At 37.9% G+C, this 27,192-nt stretch overlaps 3 protein-coding genes across 9 annotated transcripts in view; 1 reads left to right on the plus strand and 2 right to left on the minus strand.

Annotated features, from left to right (window-relative positions):
• The window catches only part of LOC107586409 (AP-3 complex subunit delta-1-like), a 45,656-nt gene extending 36,248 nt beyond the window's left edge, over positions 1-9,408 (minus strand). For all 3 annotated transcript variants that reach the window (XM_016273767.1, XM_016273766.1, XM_016273765.1), the window contains exon 1: positions 9,129-9,408. In XM_016273767.1, coding sequence (XP_016129253.1) covers positions 9,129-9,224 — 96 coding nt within the window. In that variant the 5' untranslated portion in view covers positions 9,225-9,408. The remainder of the gene's footprint in view (positions 1-9,128) is intronic.
• Positions 9,409-10,148: 740 nt separating this feature from the next.
• On the minus strand, positions 10,149-23,927 carry hdgfl2 (HDGF like 2). The gene is made up of 17 exons (XM_016273768.1): positions 23,688-23,927; positions 23,060-23,136; positions 20,066-20,204; positions 19,809-19,979; positions 16,762-16,878; positions 16,567-16,635; positions 16,334-16,485; positions 15,837-15,880; positions 15,562-15,646; positions 15,018-15,318; positions 14,820-14,941; positions 12,918-12,973; positions 12,742-12,812; positions 11,735-11,836; positions 11,325-11,478; positions 11,115-11,238; positions 10,149-11,003 (listed from the first exon to the last, which is right to left on the minus strand). The coding sequence occupies exons 1-17, from the start codon at positions 23,757-23,759 to the stop codon at positions 10,874-10,876; spliced, it is 1,986 nt and encodes a 661-aa protein (XP_016129254.1). The 5' UTR covers positions 23,760-23,927; the 3' UTR covers positions 10,149-10,873.
• Positions 23,928-25,270: 1,343 nt separating this feature from the next.
• The window catches only part of ubxn6 (UBX domain protein 6), a 6,621-nt gene continuing 4,699 nt past the window's right edge, over positions 25,271-27,192 (plus strand). Inside the window, exons 1-4 of one of the 5 annotated variants that reach the window (XM_016273773.1) lie at positions 25,271-25,342; positions 25,446-25,541; positions 26,449-26,603; positions 26,681-26,745. In XM_016273773.1, coding sequence (XP_016129259.1) covers positions 25,459-25,541; positions 26,449-26,603; positions 26,681-26,745 — 303 coding nt within the window. In that variant the 5' untranslated portion in view covers positions 25,271-25,342; positions 25,446-25,458. Of the gene's footprint in view, positions 25,343-25,370; positions 25,542-26,078; positions 26,152-26,401; positions 26,604-26,680; positions 26,746-27,192 lie in introns of those variants that run through there. The other 4 variants (XM_016273772.1, XM_016273774.1, XM_016273777.1 and 1 more) reach the window with 4 other exon arrangements.

The raw sequence follows: 27,192 nt of genomic DNA on the forward strand, positions 1-27,192 counted from the left end.
ATGTATATATATATATATATATATATATATAACTAACTCAAAACTGTAACACTATAATAGTATCTCAATGATGCTAAAATAAAACTGGGTTGGACCATTATGCCAAAGAATTTTGTGTTTTACAGCGAGAATAAAAAAAAAAATAATAATAATAATATGGGTTTGAAGCAAAATGAGGGCTATTAAATTACAATTTACATTTTTAGATAAACTTCCTTCAAATGATCAGTTTGACCTTTTTCACCACAATCAAAACTATTATTCATTTTGTCTGTTGTACAAAGATTTTTAAATGCCTGATTTTACTTAAAGGGGTGGTTCATTGCGATTTCACTTTTTTAACGTTACATAGTGTCTAATGTTGCTGTTTGAGCATAAACAATATCTGCAAAGTTACGAAGCTGAAAGTTCAATGCAAAAGGAGATATCGTCTTTTCAATTTCTGGCAGTTTAAGGCCTACAAAAACGGCTGGTATGGACTACGCTCTGCATCTCGCTCTCTCACTCTCATTCAGCTCAGCTCCAACAATGAACTGTTACAATTATACACTTATTTTCACATAGCTATGAGTAGCGTTAAACATGGACCCGCATGCAGTTGCCGTACTGTATTAAATAAAAAAAGCCTACAAAAACGGCTGGTATGGACTACGCTCTGCATCTCGCTCTCTCGCTCTCATTCAGCTCAGCTCCAACAATGAACTGTTACAATTATACACTTATTTTCACATAGCTATGAGTAGCGTTAAACATGGACCCGCATGCAGTTGCCGTACTGTATTAAATAAAAAAAATAAAATAAAAAAAAGGAGAGAGAGAAGAACCTTGGACACACAGCACACATACTCTCAGCATCTCAAGGACACACAGAGTGCTGTTGTATAGGCGAGTGTGCTGGTCATGTGTCTTTAGTCATGAGACAGCCAGAGCAGCGACAGGAGAGAAACAACTGAAGGGGTCAGAGAACCGGTACATGGGCACAGCCCCACATTTAGAACAAGATGTCTTCAGTGGGGTAAAAAGCATAAATATGCGGTAAATTAAGGTTCTCCAGAAGATTTTCCAGTCACATCTTTGCAAAACCCTTGTGAATAATGCATTATGGGTAATTTAAGCCCAAAGAGACTGAAAAAACAAGGCAAACAAAGGTTTCAAGAGTGATTTCTTGTCACGTCTTTACTAAATTCTTGTGAATGGTGCATTATGGGTAATGCCCACCCATTGAGACTGAAAATTTGGGGTAAAAGAAAGTTCTAGCGAAGGTCTGTCACATCTTTACAAAATTCTTGTAAATGCTGCATTATGGGTGATTTCCACCAAGTAAAATTATATATACATGAGGTAAATGAAGGTTCTTCACATGATTTTCCAATCACATCTTTACAAGTCCTTGTGAATGATGCACTATGGGTCATTTGAGCCCGGAGACTGAAATGCAAGGTAAACAAAAGTTTCCAGTATATTCTTGTCACGTCTTTATGCTAAATTCTTGTAAATGGTGCATTATGGGTAACTTCTACCCAGCAAGATTGAAAATATGGGATAAAGATTCTCCAGAAGGTTTTCAGTCACATCTAGAAATTTTTGTGAATGGTGCATTGTGGGATTTTCAGCTAGTAAAAATAAAATATGACGTAAACGAAGGTTCTCTTATCAAATCTTCACACAGCTCTAATGAATAATGCATTATGGGCAACTTACCCCCATTGAGGCTGAAAATATGAGGTAAAAAAAGGTTCTCCAGAAGAGTTTCCAGACACATCTTTACAAAACCCTTGTGAATGATGAACTATGGGTAATCTAAGCATAGCAAAACTGAAAATACAAGGTAAAAAAAATTCTGGGTGAAATCACACATTATGGGTCATTTCCACTTAGCAAAATAAAAATACGATGCAAAAGAAGGCTTTCCTGTTATATCTTCATGCAGTTCTTATGAATGATGCATTGGGTAATTCCCACCCAGTGAGACTGGATTTAAAGAAGGTTCTTCGGGCTTGTGTCAAATGTTCATGTTGTTCTTATGAATGATGCATTAAGGTTAATTTCGACCCAGTAAAAATGAAACTCTAGAGGTAAAACCGTTGTCTGGAAGGTTTTCCTGTCAAATCGTCATGAATGATGCATTATGGGTAATTTCATCCCTGAGATAACAAAACATGCGGCAATAGAATGTTCTCCAAAAGATGTTCTAGTCCAATCCTCATTCAGCTCCAATGAATTGTGCATTATGGGCAATTTCAGCCCATTGCCATGACTGAAATATTTGTTAGTTAGCCAAGAGTTGGATTCAACCAGCTCTGCAAACCGTCACTGAAGTATGAAGATGAACTCAATGTCCTTCCCAAGCAAACAAGAGAGCACAGTCTGGAGAAAAACCTTCCTTTCTTCCTTCTTTTCAAACACTAACCAGCAAACAAGTGACAATTTCATGCAATTTACAAGCTACTGTAAAATTAGACTATTCAAACACACCTATGATCACCAAAATGATTCAACTCCAAAATTAGTTTCAAATGCAACTATGCTGTCCAAAAATACAGTTTAGGTAGGCAGCTCACTAGTTTTGAGCCCCAGCCAGTGCTTTGGATAAGTACACCCACCTCTTGTGGGAAACAAATATAGAGGTCTCACATGAAACCACCGGCAGAGAGCAAACAGAGCAGCGAACGCACACACACACAGACTGACAGTTAATTCAGGAGCCTATGAATATTTCACAGCACTGTACGCTGTTGGCCAGGTAACAGACACGATATCTAGGTACACCAGAACAGGTTACATTGACCAAGCCTTGCTGATACCTGACTCCAGATGTTTGCAGATTAAACAGGGCCAGGACACCAGAACTGGAACGTTAAAGGGGTCATATGATGCGATTTCAATTTTTCCTTTCTCTTTGGAGTGTTACAAGCTCTTAATAAAGCCAGTTTTAAAGATGTTTGATTTTGAATGGACAAAAGGTGTGATTTAACCCCGGTTGGATGTTGAACTATAATGAAAGTATATAGCAAAACCAGACAGGCCTGAATCAAGATTGTAGTATGAAATCACTGTAATGAGAAGTCAACTATTTATGCAAAATGAAACAACTGGATTAAACTTTGATCAGCTTTTTGAGCGTTTACCAAGTAGAGCTGCAACTAGTACTCGATAAAAATTACTAATTTATTATGAAAGTACAGAAAATGTTTTTATTGATAAGTACATTTTATTATTATTTATATATTATTTTAGTTTTATACTTTTTTCCCTTTCTTTTAGCTTTTGTAATTGTTACAATTTTTATTAGTTTTTGTTTTTCTAAAATATTTTTCATTTTTTATTTCAGTTCTAGTTTTCAGTCATTTTAGTACTTTATCTTACAACTTACACTAGCTGCAAAGACAACATTTCTATTATTTATATTTTAATTCAGCTTGATTGGAATTAACACAAATGTTTTAATAATTCATATTTTAGTTAACAATGACAAAACTGGTACAGATATTAACATTCTGGCCAACACTGATAAACTGAATTATTTTAATGTTACGGCTGACAAATGGATAATAGGGCTGTCAAAATGTCTGAAAAACTAAATTCAAATTTTTTACTGAAATATGATCAATATAAGAATTATATTCGAATTTAAAAGGCATAATTTCAGTTAGGGGAAAAAAAAGCTTTTGGCTTCTCTCCTGAGGCCACAAGAGGGCGCATCGAGCAAAATATCCTGCACATTTCTTCAAAGCATAATAAAATAACACGACTATCTTTGAAAAAAGTGCATAATGTTTAAAATAATGTTTATAAACCATATATAATTAATAAAGTTGCTTAACCAATTAGAAAAAAAACTGCATCATGCATGTATGTATAGTTTAATACAAAGGACCGAAAACCAATCACAAAGAGTACTTTCTGCATTTTAAAACTTGAGATGCATTGGGATGGGAAAAACCGCCATAAAGTCTCGATATATGTTTTTTAAAAGTTGAGCTTGCATTAATTTTACATGGCTTTCTAAACATGAGGCTCTCTTGTGCGAGACGCGAGTGCAACGGTGATAGATGTCCCTCTAGAAAATGTGATAAATATGCGTTCTGTGTGAACGATTTGGTTTCAGTTTTGACGTAAACAACATCTTCCCCGCATTGATTGTTCTCTTTTTCTGCAATATTTTGAATGAACAACGTAGCAGCGCCGCATCTAGTGGGTTCAACTGGACAGGCTAACAAAAGCAGTCAAAGGCAATGACACTTACATCGTCATCGCATTTCATGCGCCACTGATAAGGCTGCCTGACGCACACCTAAAATTGAACGTGGATTTTTATTTTAAATTCGACGAATATTCGAAATTCTATTTTTTTTTTACAGCCCTAATGGATAAATGGCAGATAATAAAACTCTATACGAATTCATACAAAAAATAAATAAATAAATAAAATAGAATTAAAAAATATATTTAGAAAACACTAACAACTAAAATCAAGTAGGCCTATTATAAATGTTCCAAGTGAATTTGCCCATCATAACATTAGTACAGTATGAAAAATATATATATTTATTTTGGGATTTGTTAAAGATTACCTTTAACAGTGTTAATAAATTATTAGTATTTTTAAAGATTAACTTCAGGTAACCTAAAAGTAAACACAGGAAATAAGCATGAATAATTAAATATCCAATATAAAGAGAGTGTTTTTTTTTTATAGATGCAATGCTATCACAATGCTATGTTTTTTTGCCACAGACTCAAGGCCACTTCGGACAGCTCATGTCATCCAGGAAGGTCCACCCTGCATCAAACTGACACGTTCACTGGTTATGGCACATCAGAAACACTTGATAACAGTCTTCAGTGTTCACTAGGTTTATTGCATTTCATAACACGTAAATCACTGACCTGTTGTCTGCTGGAAGGGCAAACAGGTGATTAAAAATAAAAAAATCAATATGAATCTTCTAAAAAGGGAACAGAATTCTAATGCCATAAAAGCGGGGAAACCCCGTTGTGATTATAAACGCTCACTGTCACAGCATCTTGTTCCCTTTTTCAAAGGGAGGGGCGAGGATGGAGCATACTGGAAGAGAAAATTTAGCCTTGTCATTATAGGTAACCAGGCAGCCTGAGGCCTACACACACTTTCACATCTGATTCATAATTTCATCTTCATTTCAACCACTCATCATCACAAGAAACCAGCGATTCTCATCCCTGATGCTGTGGTCAAACTGATTTCACAGCCAAGACGATGGCTGTGTCTTTATAACTAGTTAGTTGCCTACAGAGACAACATTTCTGGGTGTCACAGAGGTATTTGAATCCAGCGTTATAAGCCCGTTCGAACATCTGATTCAAATGTTTTTGGGCATCATGTGTGTGTTCACATATTTGCATTAAACAATTTTTTGGGAATCGTATATGTGCGCGAACACTTGAATCCAACATTTGTGGGCATCATGAGCACATCAAAACGTTCAACTCTACCACACATATGCAAGTCCAAACATTTGACCTGAACATTTTGTGCATCGAAGGTGCATTTGAACGTTTGAATCGAACACTTATAAGCATCACGGACATGTTCGAACAGACAAATCTGTCGGCATCCTGAGTGCATTCGAGCTGAGCATTTTTGAGAATTCTGAATGCTTTTGGGGCTTTATATAAATGTTCGAACATTATTATAGATGCATCTAAACATTCAAACATGTTTGAAGACCCGAACTGAGCATCATAAGCACATCAGAACGTTCAAAACGAACGCATCATACAAAAAGTTCAAATGTTCACCCTGAATGTTTTGTGTATATTATTAATGTTCGACCATTTTAACCCAAGATTTTGGCCATCTTAGGTGCACTGGAACGTTTGAACTAGAAATGTATCTGCATTAAGGGTGAGTTCGAACAATCGAATCGAACATCTGTCAACGTCATAACAGTATTCGAACATTCCAATCGAACATTTTTGAGCATCGCAGGCGTCATCATGCGCGTTCGAATCTTCCAGTTGAACATCACAGGGGCGTTCGAACGTTGTCAGAAGGCACCTATAGGGCCTTTCGCACCGCTTTAGTTCCAGAACTAAATGTACAGTACTAAAGTACTGGGACGATTTTGCGCGAACTATTTCCCAGTACCATTTAAAAGGTTGCATTCACACAGTGTGTACTAAGAAGTGACGTAAGCCGGTCGACAGCGACGTCATTTGTGAACGACGTTCAACAACAGAAACAAAGAAGAACAACAACATTAACAACAGGAGGATGGAGGACACTGTGATCAGAGCTGTGTTTTTGTTGTGTCTCGCGGGTTTCACAATAATGGACATGGAAAGTCGACGTATACATAAAGCCATTGAAAGAACGGAAAGGAAGACTAAGAATCTCCAACGACAACTGGCAGTGCTACATTTGCTACAAGTGCCTGCACTTCAGCGTCCGTCCATCTATCGCTGTGCTCCATACTTGCGAAATAAGTTGACACAATGTTTACAGTATGTTTACACAGCGTTTTAAATCATGACGGGTGAGGGCGTTTTCATACGCGTTTGGCCAATCAATGTCTACTTACGTCACGATTACTACCAGCTGTGCTGGTTAGACCCTGCTCCGGAGTAGGAGCTAATTCGGTTCTCGAAAAAGGCAGTCCGGCGGTGCAAAAACACCAAAAAGTGGGTAGTTCCACAATTAGTTCTGGTACTATGAAAAGGTTCCTGCGGTGCGAAAGCCCTTATGATGCCCAGGAAATTATGTCTAGATAGGCAGCTCACTAGGCATTAAAGGGTTAGTTCACCCAAAAAATGTTATTCTGTTAATAATTACTCACCTTCATGTCGTTTCAAACCCGTAAGAGCTTCGTTCATCTTCGGAACACAAATTAAGATATTTCTGATGGAATCTGAGAGCTGTCTGTCCCTGCATAGACCGCAACGCAACTGAAATGTTCCCAAGTCCAGAGACGTAGCAAGAAGATCTGTAAAATAATCCATGTGACATCAGTGGTTCAACCATAATTTTACGAAGCTACGAGAATACATTTCGTGCACAAAAGAAAAACAAATAACGACTTTATTCAACAATTCGTCTCCTCCGCGTCACCCTGCAGCGCCATTTTGGAGAGTCAGGGCTCGACAGTGCGACCATTTCAGTCGCATTTGCGACTGAAAACTACTGCGTGCGACTATGAAATTTATTTTAGGAGCACCAGTGCGACTGACCCGATCATCATCATACTTGTGATTGCGGTCAGGGAAGCTTCAAAGCTTTCTACGTGTTTTTGCAGCGTCGAGTAATGTATCAGACATATCTCACCAATCCTTCATAAGCAAAGTGTAGACAGGGTGTAAATAAGAGATTCATCACACAGTGTAGAGAGCTTCGTTGATTATAAATGTGAGCTCGCGATGAACTAAGATGATGAGTGACAGCTTTGAATGAGTTTTAAGGGAGTTTGTAAATGTGATAACTGATTTAATACAATACAATTCAATAAACAAGAAGTTAATTTTAAGTTACTTACATTGTCTGACTATAACACTATTGTCTGATTTTGCTCTATTTCGTTGTATTTCGAAATATTTCGAAAATAGATTAAAAACAAAGTCACAGCTCAGCCGCTGCGCATCTCCATTCAAACACAGCGGTGTTTCGTTTATGAACGAACAGTTTTTTTAAACGAATCTTGTGAGTCAGTGATTCATGATTACCCATTCATAAAGACAGTCACTCTTGAATGAATAAGCCGTTCGAATGAATCAATTGAATGAATGATTCAGTGATAAAAATCAGTGACTTGCCGCCACCTGCTGGCAGTTTTAGTTTCATTTTTAAAGTATCTTTTCAGTTATTTAAATCATTTAATATTTCTATATTCAAAATTTTATATTTAAAACATTAATATCATCATGGATTTATGGATTTAATTGCACTCATTCCACTTCTGAACCTCATTAAATGTCTGAAAGTACATCAAACAACACTTTTGTGTTCTTCTGTGCCACCTCTACAAATTATTTTTGTTAATACTGATTTCATTTGATTTTTAACTTGTTTCTTATTCTACTCTTATTCTGTTGTTAAGCTTATAAAATATAATTTAAGAATTTGACAAAAGATGACATACTTTTAATAAAGTTAGAGGAGTCAAATATTACCTCGTAATGGGAAGGCTACTTTTTGATAACATTTTGGATTATTGATTAGAAGGTGCTCCTAAAATTTTGAACGTGCTCCTAAATTTTTTAAGTTAGGAGCACAAGTGCTCCTAAAAAGAAAAGTAAGCGTCGAGCCCTGAGAGTATCAGCTGGACGTAAACAGCGCATGCTGTTCTGTGTCTGCTGCATCATGCGGAGGAGACGAATTGTTAAATAAAGTTGTTTTATTTTTTGCGCACAAAAAGTATTCTCGTAGCTTCGTATAATTACGGATGAGCCACTGATGTCACATGGATTATTTTACAAATCTTCTTGCTACGGTTCTGGACTTGGGAACATTTCAGTTGCGTTGCTCTCTATGCAGGGTCAGACAGCTCTCAGATTCCATCAAAAATATCTTAATTTGTGTTCCGAAGATGAACGAAGGTCTTACGGGTTTGAAACAACATGAGGGTGAGTAATTAATGACAAAATTTTCATTTTTGGGTGAACTATCCCTTTAAGACACGGCCAATCTCATGACACACATAAGTGAGGCGAGCTATTTCGAATGAGCGTCTGTTCTTTAACGCACCCAGTCTGTTTATTACATTTATAATCACGCGGTTCGTGTCAAAAACAGGACGGAATCAAATTTGTATTCGCTTTGCAGAATGTATTTATATAAGTGTCTTAACCGTTAGCATTGCTAACTGGCCTCATCCATGATAAACAAAACGATGACAGAGTGTTCTAACAACTCTAACAGCGGTCACCTGCCACACAAGCGATATAAAATGATTGAAATAACAATGTATTGTGTTAAAAAAACAGTCGTTTGTTATCGAGGCACATTTGTCAGGTTATAGCCGGTTAGCTCACCTGAAATCAGGTGATTTTAGGATCACCGATACGAGATCAGCTGGGTTTTATGCAAATTTACAAAAACATCCAATTCTGATTTGAGGCACATACAAGGAAATAAACGGATAAGCGTGTCTCACCTCATCTTCCTTGTGGTTCCTAATGCCACGTACTAAATCCTGCAGGTTTTTATCGAACATCCGATCGATGCTTCCCTTCACGATCTTCAGAGCCATGATGAGTTCCCTCCTGCCCTACCGGACCGAACCGCGAACACGGGCTTTATGTGAGTACTGACCGGCCCGCTGGAGCGCTAGTCTCTCATTCAGTCCCGAACAGCGGCCTGTGCAGAAAGGGTCTCCCTCTTTCTGTAAGTGCTGATCTGCAGCGGACCAGGGTAGGAAATGGCTGACAAAATGGCGGATTGATCACCTGACACTGGACGCTTCCCTGCGTGACGCTTCTCGGAGTTTAGGATTTTGATATTTACGTCTTTAACATTTCCCTTTTTGATGTTGTGGAGAACGTGCTTATTGGTTTCACAGATTACAGTTTCATATTGCATAAATAAATAATTCTAATCAATTCTAAACCGTACTTTCTGGAGATATTATGTTGAATCGGTATTTGCTCAACAAAGAACTTATGAGATGTATTTATTCTTCTTTTGAGATAACAGATTTTCTGTTTTCGTGATTTTATAATATTATCTTTTTAATATATTTTATCCTTTAAATAAAATAAATTGGTTAATTTAAAGAAAGTCTACTCCGCAAGTGAGCGCGACGCGTCCGTTGGCGTTTGCGTACGAATGACGTCAGCGCCCAGTAGACCAATCAAAACCTTTGTTTTCGCGAAGACGTCGCTGCTTCCTGCGTTTATCGTGTCAAACATTTCATCATAGGAATGACTAAAATGTTTACAATGTTACTGAGCTGATGATTTAAATAACTCACATCATTTAAATGACAATTAATAATAAATATAATTACTATTTTACACTTTTTAGAATAGATGACAATGGGTGTTTTAAAACAGAATATACTATTCTACACCTATTAGTACCAAAACATGCAGTCTATACTTTGTATATGTACTAGGCAGTATATTAAGTGTAATATTCTGAACATATCAAGAGAATAAGTCATGGTCCAGCTATAAAAACATTCAAAATCATGGCCATCATGCGGAATTTTTATTTAATCCTTCAGGGATACTAAAAAAAAAGCACCGACCAAGTTACATAGCACTAGAAACATGTTTATAATAAGCATGATAAGCATTTTTTAGGACATCCAAGAAAAGAATAGCATTATTGGGTCGCAGATGTAAGATGTTATTAGAGGACCAAACCATGGACAACAAACAGTACGTCTACAGCGTTTAGTCAGTCCATAGACACTGAAAGTTATTGAAATCCATACAGATCAGATGTAGATTTGTGCAATAATAATGAGAATGATGATGAAACTTCATGATCGCTTTCTGTACGGCTTAGTGGATCAATCAACATAAAACCAGACTCCTTTTTTTCATAAAAAACAAAAGGAAAAAAGGTTTTACTCATAAAAAGCGACTACATAATACAAGTCTTCAAATACATTTGGGCTTCTGTGTTTTTCCTCCTAGTTGTCAGCGTAAAACGTTCGCCCTCGATTGACCAAACGTGGCTAGTGCAGAATCATCCACATCGAGCATTTAGATTAAGGCGCTTGTTTGCCTCATGACATCTCGATTCAAAAGTACTAATAATGTTCATATCATGTTTTATGTACAACACGAAAAACTCATGTAAGTCACAAAGGTGGGCAGACAAAAAGTAACACAAATGAATGAAGGAAGCCAGAGTGTGTTTGTGAGCATTATAAAAGGAAACGAGCGCAGTTCAGCTCTCAGAAGACATCTGCTCGTCCTGAGCTCTGCAGTCCTCTTTTATGTCTGTGTCTGCTGTTGGACTGGCCTCTGGGGAGTCAGTTGTGAGTGTTTGCTGCTCTGTTTGGTCATCTGGATTGGGCCTGAAAGACAAATGCGAAACCAATCAGCACGTTGTGTGATTATTTTGCTTAAGAACAAGGAAAATGTGCCGACTAATTATTAAAACAGAACGAAAGGCGGCCGTTCTTCACCTGATGCCGTTCGGGGATTTGTTCTCATCCTGTTGCTCTTGGTCTGTGGGTTTGGGGTTGCTTTCGGATTCAGAAATGTCTTTTTTCTCGCTTTCTGACTCTCCGTTCACTGGTTTAGAGTCGTCTGGAAGGAAGATACAAAGTGTAAAAAAACATGTTTTAAAACTCATTTGATTACTGCATGTGAAAACTTCTAATTTGACAGTTTACCTGTGTTTTGCGTGTCTTGCTCATTGATTTCTTGGTTCTTTTCATCCGCTTTTGGTTTACCGGACTCAATCTTGCCAAGGAACTGGCGCTTTAGCTTATTGTAGACTGCAGTGGCCTTCTCCATAACCGCACTACTTGCTTTGTACCGGCGAATCTAAAAGACAAAAGATGGTCAGAAGCATGCCGGTTTTATTTAACATATATAAAATATTTAAATCAAATTTAATGTATTATTTATTTTTTATAATTTAATAAAAAAAAAAATTATGATTTCAAATCAAAATTAAATGATCCCAAAAAGTTCAATCACACTTTTCCCTTCCTTTTTTGAACACACGGTTTTACTCAGAAATACCTCACATTAAACAGTAAAATGGATTGCAAATTAAAAGATTTTCTCGTGTTTATACCTTTTTGAGTGTGGCAATAACATCTGCATTCTTCTGCAAGATTAGAGTGGTTACTTGTACCGAGCTGAGCTCCTCCAAGGCCTGTAGACACTTCTCAATGTCCTACAGATTGAAAGCAAGCAGAAGACTCAGAATGATACCAGGGGATTCACACATCAAGTCATTTTCACATGTACAGCCACTGCTATAAATATAGACTAAATTTCACAGCATTTTGAAAGTTTAGAGGTCATGTGTGGTTCAGCTGAAATCAGACCTGCCAATTTCCGTGCATGATGGTCAGTGGCTGAACCAGGGACATTACCATTAACTACTACTATTAAAACAATAGATTGTAATTTAATATAAATTGTTCATTGAAATACAGCTGAAATAAAAAAAATATATAAATATTACATGAAAGGCTACATGAAAAGTAGAAATGTTGCCTTGGAAACTAACTGATATAAGTTTAAGCTGAAGCACTAAAATCACTAAAAGTAAAAAAAAAAAATCAATCAATAAAACGTAATGACAAGTAATTAAACTGAAAATATAAAAATACTATAATTTTTTTTAATAATAATAATAATAAAACAACACTGGGCCAAAGAAAGGCTATATATTAGACTATTAATTTATTAAAAAGGCTATATTCAGAGTTCAAAACTATTTGAAGGTGTAATATCTTGAATAAAGAAAAAATATTTTCCTGTGTAAAAGTAAGGATTTCATTTAGGGTAGCTTTAAAATAAATATAAAATAAAACAATACTAAATATACAACTGTAATAAACAGCAAAATCTCACATGAACTAAATTCACATGAACAGTATGAACTAAAACAAGTCTGAATCAACTGATTCAATGAATCGGGCATCCTAGCAGAGTCTGACCAAAACCATTGCTTGTTCGAATACTAGACATGGAACCTTTGCTGTAAGATCGGTAGAATAATGTTTCCGGTCATTTTAATGGCTTTTGTGTGTGAACGTGACACATGGCTGGACTGCTGATGTCACTACTTACTGGGTTGTCAACTTTCAGTGCAAACTTGATGTCTGTGTGGAGCTTCTGTAGTTTCTCTTCAGGTGAGGGTTCTGAATATATATATACACAGAGCGACAGAAACAAGAGTTCAAGTTTGACTGACCGTAACATTAGTCAAAAGAACTGAACAGGCATAAGAACATGTTTCATGTGACCTTTTTTCTTCTCGGGTGGACGCGCCAGCTTTCGTTTCGGCTTCTCTGGCTTAGGCCTTGTGGAAGAAAAGTGTTGAAAGTGTCAGGGTTATTATTGCTAAAACTAAACAATTATAAAAAAAAGAAAATAAAAAAGTTACTTAATAAATACTGCATTCACAGTTTTAAAAAGGCCAAAAACAACAAAAAAATAAGACTTCAAAGTGAAAACAAAAAATATAAAAATGAAAACTAATTCAAAATATCAATAAAAACTATAACAGCATCTAAATTGAAATAGAACGCTGAAATAACGCTGGTTATTGATAATTAAAGTTAGAACTATTAAAGCAGCACTATGTACATTTTCTGTGTTCAAATTTTGCTAAATGTATATAATGAGCGAGTACATCATGATTTTATCTTCCAAACCGCGTTTTGGTCTTATTCCGAATCACTACGGTACACTTATAATAAGTACTTATATTTGGACTATTGTAGCCTGGTCGGGTCGTCACCGCTGCGGAGCAACACATACCTGCGTGAATCGCCATAGACAAACTTACGAGAAGTAGCTCCGGTTGGAATGTTCTTCCGCGGGATGTGTGCAGTTCTGTTTTTTTAACCGCTAGAGCGCCAAAAGTTACATAGTGCTGCTTTAAAATCGCTTTCATTAACTGAAATCTAAAACTAAACAATTATAAAAAAAATAAAATAAAAAAGTTACTTAATAAATACTGCATTCACAGTTTTAAAAAGGCCAAAAACAACACAAAAAAATAAGACTTCAAAGTGAAAACAAAAAATATAAAAATGAAAACTAATTCAAAATATCAATAAAAACTATAACACCATCTAAATTGAAATAGAACGCTGAAATAACGCTGGTTATTGATAATTAAAGTTAGAACTATTAAAGCAGCACTATGTACATTTTCTGTGTTCAAATTTTGCTAAATGTATATAATGAGCGAGTACATCATGATTTTATCTTCCAAACCGCGTTTTGGTCTTATTCCGAATCACTACGGTACACTTATAATAAGTACTTATATTTGGACTATTGTAGCCTGGTCGGGTCGTCACCGCTGCGGAGCAACACATACCTGCGTGAATCGCCATAGACAAACTTACGAGAAGTAGCTCCGGTTGGAATGTTCTTCCGCGGGATGTGTGCAGTTCTGTTTTTTTAACCGCTAGAGCGCCAAAAGTTACATAGTGCTGCTTTAAAATCGCTTTCATTAACTGAAATAGATCAAATAAAATCAAACAAATATTTAATGAAAAGCTTTTAAAAAAAAAACGAATAAAAACTATTTTTAATAAATTAAAAATGTTGCTTTGGCAACTTATTGAAATAAAAATAAATTAAAGCTAAATAAAATAATACAAAAAAAACTAACAAGTGGCTAAAGCAAAAAATAATTCTAAAACTTAAAAGTAAAATTAACATGAAAACTGACAATATAAAAATAATAAATTCAAAATCCTAATAACTTACTATAATATATATCAATTCATAGTAAGAATTCTATTCGATCTAAATGCATACCTCGCTTTGTGTTTCTCCTCTGATCTCTGTAGCTTTTTTTCTTTGATCTTCCTCTCTTTTACCTCCTTCTCTTTCTTTTGCCGCCTTTTCTGGCTGTCTAAAAGCTTTTAAAAAAAAACGAATTAATAAAAACTATTTTTAATAAATTAAAAATGTTGCTTTGGCAACTTATTGAAATAAAAATAAATTAAAGCTAAATAAAATAATACAAAAAAAACTAACAAGTGGCTAAAGCAAAAAATAATTCTAAAACTTAAAAGTAAAATTAACATGAAAACTGACAATATAAAAATAATAAATTCAAAATCCTAATAACTTACTATAATATATATCAATTCATAGTAAGAATTCTATTCGATCTAAATGCATACCTCGCTTTGTGTTTCTCCTCTGATCTCTGTAGCTTTTTTTCTTTGATCTTCCTCTCTTTTACCTCCTTCTCTTTCTTTTGCCGCCTTTTCTGGCTGTCTTGACGTTTGGCTGATTTTTTCATCTAAAGAGGAAACACAGTCAACATTTTGAGAACCATCTCTAGTAGAAAGCATTTGGGAAGAGTTCTGGTGACTGGCCTCTGCGGGTGGTGGCGAGTCGGAGTCTGATGGTGCGGGGATGGGGGGAGGCGGAGGCTTCTTGGATTTTTTGAGAGGGTGATCATCCACGTCATGGTCCGAGCTGCTGCTGCTGTCACTGCTGCTTCCTCTCCTGGCCTTGTTCTCTTTCTCTCTTTTCCTTTTTTCTTCCTCCTCTTTCTCTCTCTCCCGGAGCCGACGGAGCTCTTCGGCCTCCTCTTTCTTCCGTCGCTCCTCCAGTTCCTTCCGTCGCTCCTCGTCTCTCTTTTTCCACTCGCTGACGCGGTCCGTCTCGCTGTCGCTTTGAATAAAAAGTCAAACTCGAACAATCATCCATGTGTTCCTCAAATTCACAGAATATTTGTATGCTTTTTCATGCCATGATCATAATATTTTTTTCATACTTAAAATGAACGGCTTAAATCAAAAATTGGCAAAAGTTGTATAATAGATTTATAATAGAAAAAAAAAAAAAAAAAAAGTATATTATCATCATCAGTGCAAATGTAAAAATGCTAAAAAGGAAAAGATGAACCAAACTCACCTATCACTGTCTGATGAAGAGGAAGGAGCCCTTTCTGGAGCTGGTTTGGGTTTCCTTCCCCGTGGCTTTGGCGGAGGTTTCTCCGCTTGGAACATAACGCAAAAAGAAAAGTGTCCTTTAGTATTCTGATGTACTTGTCTAGGATTCCTGATATCTGAGGACAACTGTCTCCGGTAAAGTTTCCATCCACTGTGCAGCTATTCGACACAACTACTCAACCGTTAAAACTAATTATAAAATGTGCTGGGCTCACGTTGCAAAGCGCATGTTCTCACCTTTCTTGCGCCCTTGTGGGCCTTTCCTTGCAGGAGGAGGAGGTTCTGAATCGGAGTCGGATTTGGACCCAGACTGCGATTCGGATCCAGAGACGGCTGGTCGAGGCTTCTCATCGTCCGAATCACTCCTGGCGGCCTTCTGATCTGACTGGGAGCCCGATTCTGAGTCTGAGCCAGATGATGCCTTCTAAAATGATACAAAAAAAAAAAAAAAGCCCTTTCTGGAGCTGGTTTGGGTTTCCTTCCCCGTGGCTTTGGCGGAGGTTTCTCCGCTTGGAACATAACGCAAAAAGAAAAGTGTCCTTTAGTATTCTGATGTACTTGTCTAGGATTCCTGATATCTGAGGACAACTGTCTCCGGTAAAGTTTCCATCCACTGTGCAGCTATTCGACACAACTACTCAACCGTTAAAACTAATTATAAAATGTGCTGGGCTCACGTTGCAAAGCGCATGTTCTCACCTTTCTTGCGCCCTTGTGGGCCTTTCCTTGCAGGAGGAGGAGGTTCTGAATCGGAGTCGGATTTGGACCCAGACTGCGATTCGGATCCAGAGACGGCCGGTCGAGGCTTCTCATCGTCCGAATCACTCCTGGCGGCCTTCTGATCTGACTGGGAGCCCGATTCTGAGTCTGAGCCAGATGATGCCTTCTAAAATGATACACAAAAAAAAAAAAAACAGTTTAAGATCAAGCAATTATAGATGGCCACATGTCAGTGAGGTTGTCTCACCTTCCTCCTGCCTCTGCCAGCTGGCTTTTTGCCGCCTCGAACGCCCGACTCTTTCTGTGGCGTGAAGTCCTAGAACACATTATTAACTCATTAATACAATTACAAAGTTAATACAACATGTACTATTAACTCCACAGATTTTTTAGGGTAATAACAAAGCCATGAGGTGTTTGATCAAATTCCAGACAGGAATACCTGGTCGCTGTTTTTGCCGGAGTCAGAGCTGGGTGACGGTTCGGGTTCTGAGGGAGATCCACTCTCCTCTCCTTCTCGATCACTGGATGATGCCCGTGTTCTCTTCACTGGTGGCCGCTGCTAAATTTGACATAAAAGGCAGTTTTATCCATTTATGTTTTTTATACATCTATGCAATTATAAAGAATTGAACTGAAGTGAAACTTTCAAGCTTAAAACGGACACAAAAGCACCATAAAAGTTGTTTATATGAGTCTTAAGGCCTGTTCACATCTACAAAGATATGCATATTAGCATCCACACCAACAGGCAATAAGGTTTTTTTATTAGAAGCACGCTGCAGTTTTGTTGTCTGCCATTTTAAAGGGGTCCTATTATGCTTTTTCAACTTTAGTTAGTCAGTAATGTTGCTGTTTGAGCATAAAAAAGATCTGCAAAGTTACAAAGCTCAAAGTCCACTTCAAAATGAGATTTTATTTAACAGAATTCACTTTTCAAAAACTACAACGAACGACTCGGTTGGACTACAACGCATATTTTCTGGGATTTGTGATATCACAAATATCGACGAATGGGACGAGACCTGGTTGAGCTGCACTAGAGAAGGCAATGAGTGTTATCACTGTGTCGGAGACACGCTAGCTTTCCCAAGGCAGACGAACTTAGAGTGATTACAATCATCCGGGTTTAAATTGATTTGATTTTGACGCAATATTTACACTGAAGCTCGCAGCCGGCGATGGTAAGGGGCATGACATTTCCCAACCAGGCGCCGAGTGCTGCCAATCACAACACACACTTTGTAAAAGAGCATAATAGGATAATTAAGTTCTTTAAAGTGGATTCTGAATGGCAGTCAATGTTTTTATCGCTAATCAGATGGAAAAGTCATTCTGAAAGTGATTCCCATGATATCATTCCTCTGTGTCGTTATCATAGTTGTAGTGTGAACTTCTGTTCTCTCACAGATTTAGTAACTATTTAGTTATTGTTATCGTACTTGGTATGTACGGCCCTTCAGTCTTAAAGGTACAATAGGTGATTGTCTTCAGAAATATTTTTTGTTATGCTGGTTGAAAGTCTCTTCACATCATGATAGCAATCATTAAGTTAAGTGGTCTAAATGTATTTATATATTCTGTGGAAGGCAGAAGGATCAAGAAATGCTCGTCCAATCAAAATGCTCGGTCCGAGCGTTTTAATTTGGCTTTCCGACCTGCCTGTCAACATATGTATTAGCATACCTCTGCACACCCTGTTCGCGCAGACAGGATACGTCATCAGCGCGTTCACGCACGCGGTGCAGACAGAGTGAGAATGGCAGACAAACATCAACAACCCGATCTTCCTTCCTGGTATTGTAGTACTTTTAAAGTTTTCTCACCGGTGAATGACACATGATGTAGCCCAGCGGTTCTCAATTCCTGTCCTCACGCCCCCCAGCTCTGCATATTTTGCATGTCTCGCTTAGTTAACACACCCGATTCAGATAACCAGCTCATTAGAAGTGAGCTACGTGCATCAACTGTGTTCCGATCGATATGATCCCTACACAGTGTTCATTGCTCCCTACTCTCTGAGCAGGGGAAATCCGTTGAAGTTTACTTCACTTCAGAACATTCATTCAGGATTTGCTCTGCGCAGCATCTTCACACACATATGTCTTCACATCCAGTGCGAGGACTGGAATTGGGAACCGCTGATGTAGCCTATTGTAGTAATGTTGTCTCTGGTATTCTGGTCTGTGAGCGTATATGCGTTCAGGGGCGTGGCTTTGGACGGCGATTGCAGGACGTTCACTTTCAGTGCTATCAGGCTTAAGTTAGCATTTTCCAAGATCTCCTACTGCACCTTTAAGTATGAAGGGGTTTTAGGCACTCTATTGGATGTTGTGCCAAACTACTTCTTACTTTAAGCCCAAAGTATAGTTCATTTTTGACACGAACACTTAGCATTTGTGTACAGCAGAACACAGGGCCTTTCAAAGTATACTCTATTTGACAGTGTGCATGAACACAGATGCTTGACACGTGCATTACAAAGTTTCATCCCTCCCCAGTGTCTGCACTATTTCTCTTAGAAGGTATTTGCGATAAAAATGTCTTTGTGCACTTTTAAACTAGAGTTGCATGCATTTCTTAACACCCTCACATAAGCAGGTGTCTATAGTTGATGTTCCATCTCATCCGTTTTGTTTTGACTGTGAATCAACAGCCCAAGTGTCGCAAACTAACTAATAATTAGTGCAAAATAATTCAAAGACGGTTAGAAAGATCTGTCTGCTTGTGTACTATGCTGATGATGCACTGTATGCACATTAATGTAAAGGTAAACATACTTTAGGCTTAGCTATGAATACATTCATAACATAAAATTACTCTACTGCTTAAATAAAAACTATGTGCACTACACTGATTACTCTACAACAACTAACACTCTTCTATGTGACACTAGTGAATTTGTAACTAAAACTGACATTAAGAGCTTTGAAAAGAGAGATTCAGAGCACCGGAAAGTATAATGCATAATACTGCAGGAGAAGAGATAAAAGTGACAGATGAGATGACAGTGAGGCTATACAGCCGATTCACACAACAATCAATCATGCTGGCTTGTTTCACGCTTGGATACCTTTGCAGCAGGAGCTTTGCGCTTCACAGCCGTCTTCCTTTGATTCTCACTTCCAGAGTCAGAATCATTACTTCCCGTTTCAGCTTTCCTCGGTACCACCGCTTCATCGTCATCTTCCGCATCACTTCCCGGTGCAGGTTGTTCTTCCTCGCTATCCGATGATGATGCAGGCTGAACAAATACAAGGAAGATGTGACAAATCAGTATTTGTTGTCATGAACCAACAAATGATTATGGACAGAGAAATTAAGTCTTACTGCAGGTGTGGTATAGGAGGCATGAGGGTTGTTTTGGATTTCCCACAAGCCTTCATTGAACCCTTTCCTTTTGTTTGGTTTCCCATATCGGTCTTGGTTCTTTTCATACGCAAATGATTCACACAATCAATCATGCTGGCTTGTTTCACGCTTGGATACCTTTGCAGCAGGAGCTTTGCGCTTCACAGCCGTCTTCCTTTGATTCTCACTTCCAGAGTCAGAATCATTACTTCCCGTTTCAGCTTTCCTCGGTACCACCGCTTCATCGTCATCTTCCGCATCACTTCCCGGTGCAGGTTGTTCTTCCTCGCTATCCGATGATGATGCAGGCTGAACAAATACAAGGAAGATGTGACAAATCAGTATTTGTTGTCATGAACCAACAAATGATTATGGACAGAGAAATTAAGTCTTACTGCAGGTGTGGTATAGGAGGCATGAGGGTTGTTTTGGATTTCCCACAAGCCTTCATTGAACCCTTTCCTTTTGTTTGGTTTCCCATATCGGTCTTGGTTCTTTTCATACGCAAAAAGGTCCTTGGGTGCAAGGAATGCTCTGAAAGGATGGAAAAAGTAGATTAAACCAGTATTATACAGTTGTGTGAAACAGAAGTAGCGACAGATCTGTTCTTCTGTATTGTGACGTACATGAGTGTAACGAATTATCCAAAAAAAAAGTAAGATGTAAATTTTGTTCTATGCATTGCAGTTGATTGGATTTTAGGATGTGAGCATTACACTCATTTTTATGGCATTTTGCTTAAACATTATAAGGTTAAAATTCATTTTGACCAAATGAAACCGTACAGATGAAGTGTTTACAATAAGATCCAAAACATGCATTTAGACAATATAGAGTGGTTTTTCATTGCATGCTGACTTTAATATATGAAAGCGTCTACGACATTCTCAGATCGAAAAATATTGAAAAGGGGAAACCAAATATGGTCTAAAAAAAAGGTTCTTCTAGTGCCACCTGTTCCTCCATAACAGTTCTGACATGCAAGGCCCCACCATGCTATTAAAAACACTGTGATTATTAAGCAACATTAGGCTCATCCAGAACGCTGCTGCCAGAATTCTGACTAGAACCAGAAAATCTGAGCATATTACACCAGTCCTCAGGTCCTTACACTGGCTTCCAGTTATATTTAGGATTGATTTTAAAGTACTTTTACTCGTTTATAAATCACTCAATGGCCTAGGACCTAAATATATAGCAGATATGCTCACTGAATATAAACCTAACAGACCACTCAGATCATTAGGATCGAGTCAGTTAGAAATACCAAGGGTTCACACAAAACAAGGGGAATGTGCTTTTAGTTATTATGCCACCCGCAGTTGGAATCAGCTTCCAGAAGAGATCAGATGTGCTAAAACATTAGTCACATTTAAATGCAGACTCAAAACTCATCTGTTTAGCTGTGCATTTATAGAATGAGCACTGTGCGATGTCCGAACTGATTGCACTATATTATATGTATAATAGTTTTCTTAAATTCATGACATGCGGAGTCCCACAAGGCTCAATTCTTGCACCGCTCTTGTTTAGCCTGTATATGCTCCCACTAAGTCAAATAATGAGAAAGAACCAAATCGCCTATCACAGCTATGCAGATGATACCCAGATTTACCTAGCCTTATCTCCAAATGACTACAGCCCCATTGACTCCCTCTGCCAATGCATTGATGAAATTAACAGTTGGATGTGCGAGAACTTTCTTCAGTTAAACAAAGAAAAAACCGAAGTCATTGCATTTGGAAACAAAGATGAAGTTCTCAAGGTGAATGCATACCTTGACTCTAGGGGTCTAACAACTAAAAATCAAGTCAGGAATCTTGGTGTGATTCTGGAGACAGACCTTAGTTTCAGTTGTCATGTCAAAGCTGTAACTAAATCCGCATACTATCATCTCAAAAACATTGCAAGAATTAGAGGTTTTGTTTCCAGTCAAGACTTGGAGAAACTTGTTCATGGCTTTATCAGCAGCAGGGTGGACTATTGTAATGGTCTCCTCACTGGCCTTCCCAAGAAGACCATTAGACAGCTGCAGCTCATCCAGAACGCTGCTGCCAGGATTCTGACTAGAACCAGAAAATCTGAGCATATTACACCAGTCCTCAGGTCCTTACACTGGCTTCCAGTTATATTTAGGATTGATTTAAGTACTTTTACTCGTTTATAAATCACTCAATGGCCTAGGACCTAAATATATAGCAGATATGCTCACTGAATATAAACCTAACAGACCACTCAGATCATTAGGATCGAGTCAGTTAGAAATACCAAGGGTTCACATAAAACAAGGGGAATGTGCTTTTAGTTATTATGCCACCCGCAGTTGGAATCAGCTTCCAGAAGAGATCAGATGTGCTAAAACATTAGTCACATTTAAATGCAGACTCAAAACTCATCTGTTTAGCTGTGCATTTATAGAATGAGCACTGTGCGATGTCCGAACTGATTGCACTATATTATATGTATAATCGTTTTCTTAAATTCATTTTAAATCTCTTAAATCAATTTTTTTTTTAAATAATTTTCAAAGTTTTTAAATTCCTTGTTTTATTGTTGTGATTATTGTTTTTATTTTATTTTATGTAAAGCACTTTGAATTACCATTGTGTATGAAATGTGCTATACAAATAAACTTGCCTTGCCTTGCCTTGACCATACGTGCCATTTTCCCCGGACGCGTCCTAGCCAGGATTTGTTTTGGCTTTGTTTTCATGCTTGCTGAAGGTAATGATCGAAAAGTAGTTTGACCAATATCATGCAGGCATTGTACATAATGGACCAATCATGGTGTGTGTGAGAAGGTGGGATTTACGGTCAAAGCGATGCAATTACGTGTACATAGGATGAGTGTTCGACTTAAAAGCAGCGCGGCTCAGAGCGATCAGTGTTTGACATCAAAGTACCTCGAGAGCATTTTGAAAGCATAAGGAACCGTCTGTATGGTATTTTCATGTCATACACCAGGGGTGTCCAAACTCGGTCCTGGCGGTGTCCTCCAGAGTTTAGCTCCAACTTGCCTCAACACACCTGCCTTCAAGTTTCTAGTATGCCTAGTAAGAGCTTGATTAGCTGGTTCAGGTGTGTTTAATTGGGGTTGGAGCTAAACTCTTCAGGACACCAGCCCTCCAGGACCGAGTTTGGGCACCCCTGTCATACACCGATGTACACACACAAACAAAGCCAAAACCTAGATATTTTAGTCAATATAGAAATCCTGGCCGGGACGCGTCCGGGGAAAAATGGCACATATGGTCACCCTAATCAACATCAACATACAGAATTAAAGAGAAAGAAATTAGGTAATGCACACAGCTCATTACAAGTAATAAGCATCCATCCATTTATCATAATGAACAACCTGGTGCTCATTAGAATCCAGGGATACGTACGTTTCATGAGTCCCGAAGAAAAAAATAGGGATTTTATTAGGTGGTGGTTTGACAGCCCCATCGGCAACATCTTCAATCTGGAGGAGAAATATCAAAATAAGGTGTTTACATGTTCTTCAGAGCTTCTGCAGCAGAAATGTGAAGGTTTATAGAATTAAACACTAATTAATAAATGAGTTTTCTACTTTGCACTGAGCAAGTCACGTGCAGTAAAGCACCTCCATGTGTAAACACGACAACTCAACCCCCCTCATTGCATTTGACTTGTTATTGAGCCAAAGCAATATAAAAGTCTCAAGTCTAAATGTAGTAATGATTCATATTTTACCCCATTATGTATCTAAAGACGATTCCCGATGTATAAAATACAAAAATAAACAAAACTTTGCGGACACGCGAGCTTTGCTGCTCCTACAGCAAACAGGTTAGCAAGCCAGCTAGCCTCATCCATTCATTACTAGGGTAGTAAAATGGAACAAATACATTAAGCTGTCTAGACTCTAAAGTAAAATATAATTCGAGTTTGTCTGCATAATATACATGTGTGTGTCCGGTGTTGGGTAAATCACTAGGCGCTGAGGTAAAGCTGGTCACAGCGGGGCTGGTGGGGGGTGTGCGCTGCTCTTACCCGGGCCGGCCAGTGAGGATATCCCTTCATTTTAGCAAAGACAAGATCCCCGGGCAGGAAGTTGTGCGGCATCTTGTCGTCCCTCTATGCACCGCTCCTCGTTCTGCTCGTTTGTGGGCGTCCGCGGTCCGTTTTTCAGGCCGACGGACAGTGAGACCTGGTTCGGACACAATACGCGAGGAAAGGCGGTTGGTTTCTGCAGCGGTTTCCGCTAATTCCATTTTTTGTCAGCGGAAGTCCCGCCCCTCTTGAGGACGATGATTGGAGGAACGGACTTGGCACTCTTCACCTCCACCAATAAGAATGTACAATGTGTACGCCGCTAAAGACTTCAGTTCAATCGTAATATATTAACATTCGCTCCGACGGTGTTAAAAATGAAATTGAGAAAACATAAAAAATAATTTCATACTTTTTTTTTTTTATTAAAACAGATATTCAAAATGCATTCAGTGGAATGTAACTGCGGCACCTTTATGAAATTATTTTTTCTCTAAAAACATTATATATGAATCGGCTGAAAACAGGAATGCGAATCGTAAGGAATGTAACGATTCTGCTTCGGGTTCCTGAATTTAGTAGTTATTGGAGTAGTTTTAAGTGCATGTTAGTAGTTTTGATGAATCAATATTTTGGGGAAAAAAATATTTGGCGTGTACTCACTCTCGCAGTTGTTTGCCAAATATGAAATATTTAAAATGTAACAATTTTAAATAAAACCGTAAATATTAAGCATATGTATTTATTTCTTGCAAAATGTTTGTTTCACAGACTGTATAATGGAATCTTACACTTTGAGGCATTCCAACACTGGTTTTAACGATGTATAAAAAAAATAAAAAATAAATTAAAAAAAAACATATTTCGATAACATTTCATCAATTAAAAAAAAAAAAAAAAAAAAAAATTTGTTTTTTTTGTTATTAATGAAACAGAAATGCTATGCAAACACCTTCAGAAGAACATTAAAGAGCAAGAGCAAAGTAAACAAATCAATGAATAAAATAAACGAAAAAATGAATGTTAAATAAAAACACATTTTTAAAATTAAATTATCCTGTATAAAAATAATCGTCACAAAATTCTTATAATAATGTTTTAAGAATCTGTGACTCCTCTCCACTTGATTTTTGTTATTGAACATATATAAAAAGGTAAATACACACATTTACAGGTCAAAACAGATTACAACAACAACAATAAGAGATATACAGTTTAAAAAGAACCAGGAAAAAACAAACACAAAGCATTAAGTAAGGGGTAAGAAAGAAAAATAGAAACCTTTGCTAAATCCCTGCCTCCCTCATACACACAACATATAGATTTATGTAGGCTATAGATTTATTAGAAAATACTTGTCTTTTAGATTCTTGTTAAGAGTTACGAAAACCAAATAAGACATCCTTAAACACCAAAGGAAAACTGTCTAAGATAGAAACATACAGTACCAAATGTCTTCCAAAAAGAAGCTACATGAACACAATCCCAAAAACATGACGGACAGACTGCTCTTTCAAGACTGACAGGCTGAAATCAGTCGCAACTTGAGAGATCTCTTTATCCTTCCCCTCCGCTTGGTGTCGCTAAAACCCAATCTCTGTCTTCCGGTCGCTTAGCGAGCGTATTTCCGGTTGAGAGTCGGTCCTCTTCCCGAGGTAAACACATCGCTTGGGTGGTGCCGTGTCTGACAGTTATAAATAATTAACAACACATTTTTTCATATATATATTTTTTTTTAAATAACATTTTTGCACGTAGTTTCTCGCTAAGAATGAAGAAGTTTTTCGACGACATCAAGAAGGATATCAAATTCAAGTCAGCAGGACCAGGAAAGAAACTTACAGATGACCGCAGGTAAACAGATCAGACGTTAATGAGATCTGCCATGACAACCACACTTTCACATTAAACATAGCGAGTTTACATGATCAGATCACGACACATCGAATAGCGTTTGAAACTGTTCAAAGTGCAAGTTAGATATTATTTTACACCTGAAATCTACTGCAATGTACAGAAATCCGAACAAAGTGCATCTATACCTGTCGGACTGCATTCATATCTGGAGCTGACGCATGGAAACGTGTATAGTATGTGCTAAATGCATCAGTGTTTTAACTACACGCAATGGGATCCGACCTGTGAGTTCAGCCTCATCGCTATAATTACTGACAGGCTTAGTGCAGGGCTGGTGTTAGTCACGTGGGAGTGATTTAACCCTGAAAGCTGCTGCTCCAGTCATGTTACAACAGGGGTGCCCAACCCTGGTCCTGGAGAGCTATCTTCCTGCAGAGTTCAGCTCCAACCCTGATCAAACACACCTGAACCAACTAATTAGGGTCTGAAGGAGCACTTGATAATTACAGGCAGGTGTGTTTGATCAGGGCTGGAACTGAACTCTGCAGGAAAGTAGATCTCCAGGACCAGGGTTGGGCACCCCAGGGTTACAACAATGGTTTCAAGCAATGTTCGAACTATACCATGGACTTCGGGGGAGCCCTCTTGTTTTTTTTTTTTTTTATGGGGGGTGGGTTCGTGCGAGGAGGGCTTACAATGACTTACAAAGATACATAACAGCTACAAGTGTATGCACTACTTGCTTTATGCAAGCACTATACAGGATTTACCCTATTATGCTTTATCGACACCGATTGATAGGTGAAACAGCCACCCACAAATGGTCTATAAACAAAGCATCAGGCTGTCTTTGAGTTGTTTCAAGTACAGAAGTGAGTGAGTGGGTGATGTCTGGTTTCTCCAGCAGCTCTAAACCTCAAGCGCCAAAGGTTCCTCACGGGGCGCCCAGAAAAACACCCACAGAGGGCGCAGAGAAAGCAGGGGCCGCAGCCCTCGCCAGGATCGAGCAACAGCACCGACCAGTGTTGAAAACGTCCCAGGATGCCATAAGGAATCAGGGTAAATTATTTGATTTTTCACTCATGAATCTGAAAGTATTAGCGAATATAGTCAGTCATTTTGTCGTTGTATTTCAGTGAAGCGCGAACTTGAAGCAGAGGCGGCTGCCACGGCTGCCAGCCTGAAGAACACTGATGTCGAGGCAAGTCTGACTACTGAAGAAAATGGTTTTGCAGATATATTGACTGAAAGTGTCCGAAAATAGAGGGGTTATAGATTATGTGACTGGTATTTGGTCATGTGATTTAAACATGGCAGCTACCATTAGGGTGGACCACCCTTATGCGGAATAAACCTTTTTCTAGGCTACTTATGTGACTGCAGTTTTTATTTAATGTGAGTGTACATAATTTTAAACATTCTTTTTGTCAAATGTATTATTAATTAATTAAAACTTGTGAATAGTGTAAAAATAGCTTTGGGTACCATTAAAGGAATAGTTATTGTAAATAAATTTTAATGTGATATTTAAAATGAATTTGTATTTATAAAAATTATTTAAAAAAAAAAAGGAAAAATTAAAACAAAAATCATCCCAAAATAAACAAATGCATTAAAATGAACTTACAAATAATATAAAAGTAAAAAA

This window comes from Sinocyclocheilus grahami, unplaced genomic scaffold, assembly GCF_001515645.1.
Source record: "Sinocyclocheilus grahami isolate Dianchi unplaced genomic scaffold, SAMN03320097.WGS_v1.1 scaffold81.1, whole genome shotgun sequence".
Classification (NCBI taxonomy): Eukaryota; Metazoa; Chordata; class Actinopteri; order Cypriniformes; family Cyprinidae; genus Sinocyclocheilus; species Sinocyclocheilus grahami.

Bases quoted from the DNA above. Each gene is read 5' to 3' on its own strand.
- hdgfl2 (XM_016273768.1), bottom strand. From the start codon at position 23,759: ATGCCGCACAACTTCCTGCCCGGGGATCTTGTCTTTGCTAAAATGAAG. The intron at 23,137-23,687 runs GTAAGAGCAGCG...TTTCTCCTCCAG, and splicing joins ATCCTCACTGGCCGGCCCGG to ATTGAAGATGTTGCCGATGG. The intron at 14,942-15,017 runs GCCAGTCACCAG...TTTCCTCTTTAG, and splicing joins ACTCGCCACCACCCGCAGAG to ATGAAAAAATCAGCCAAACG.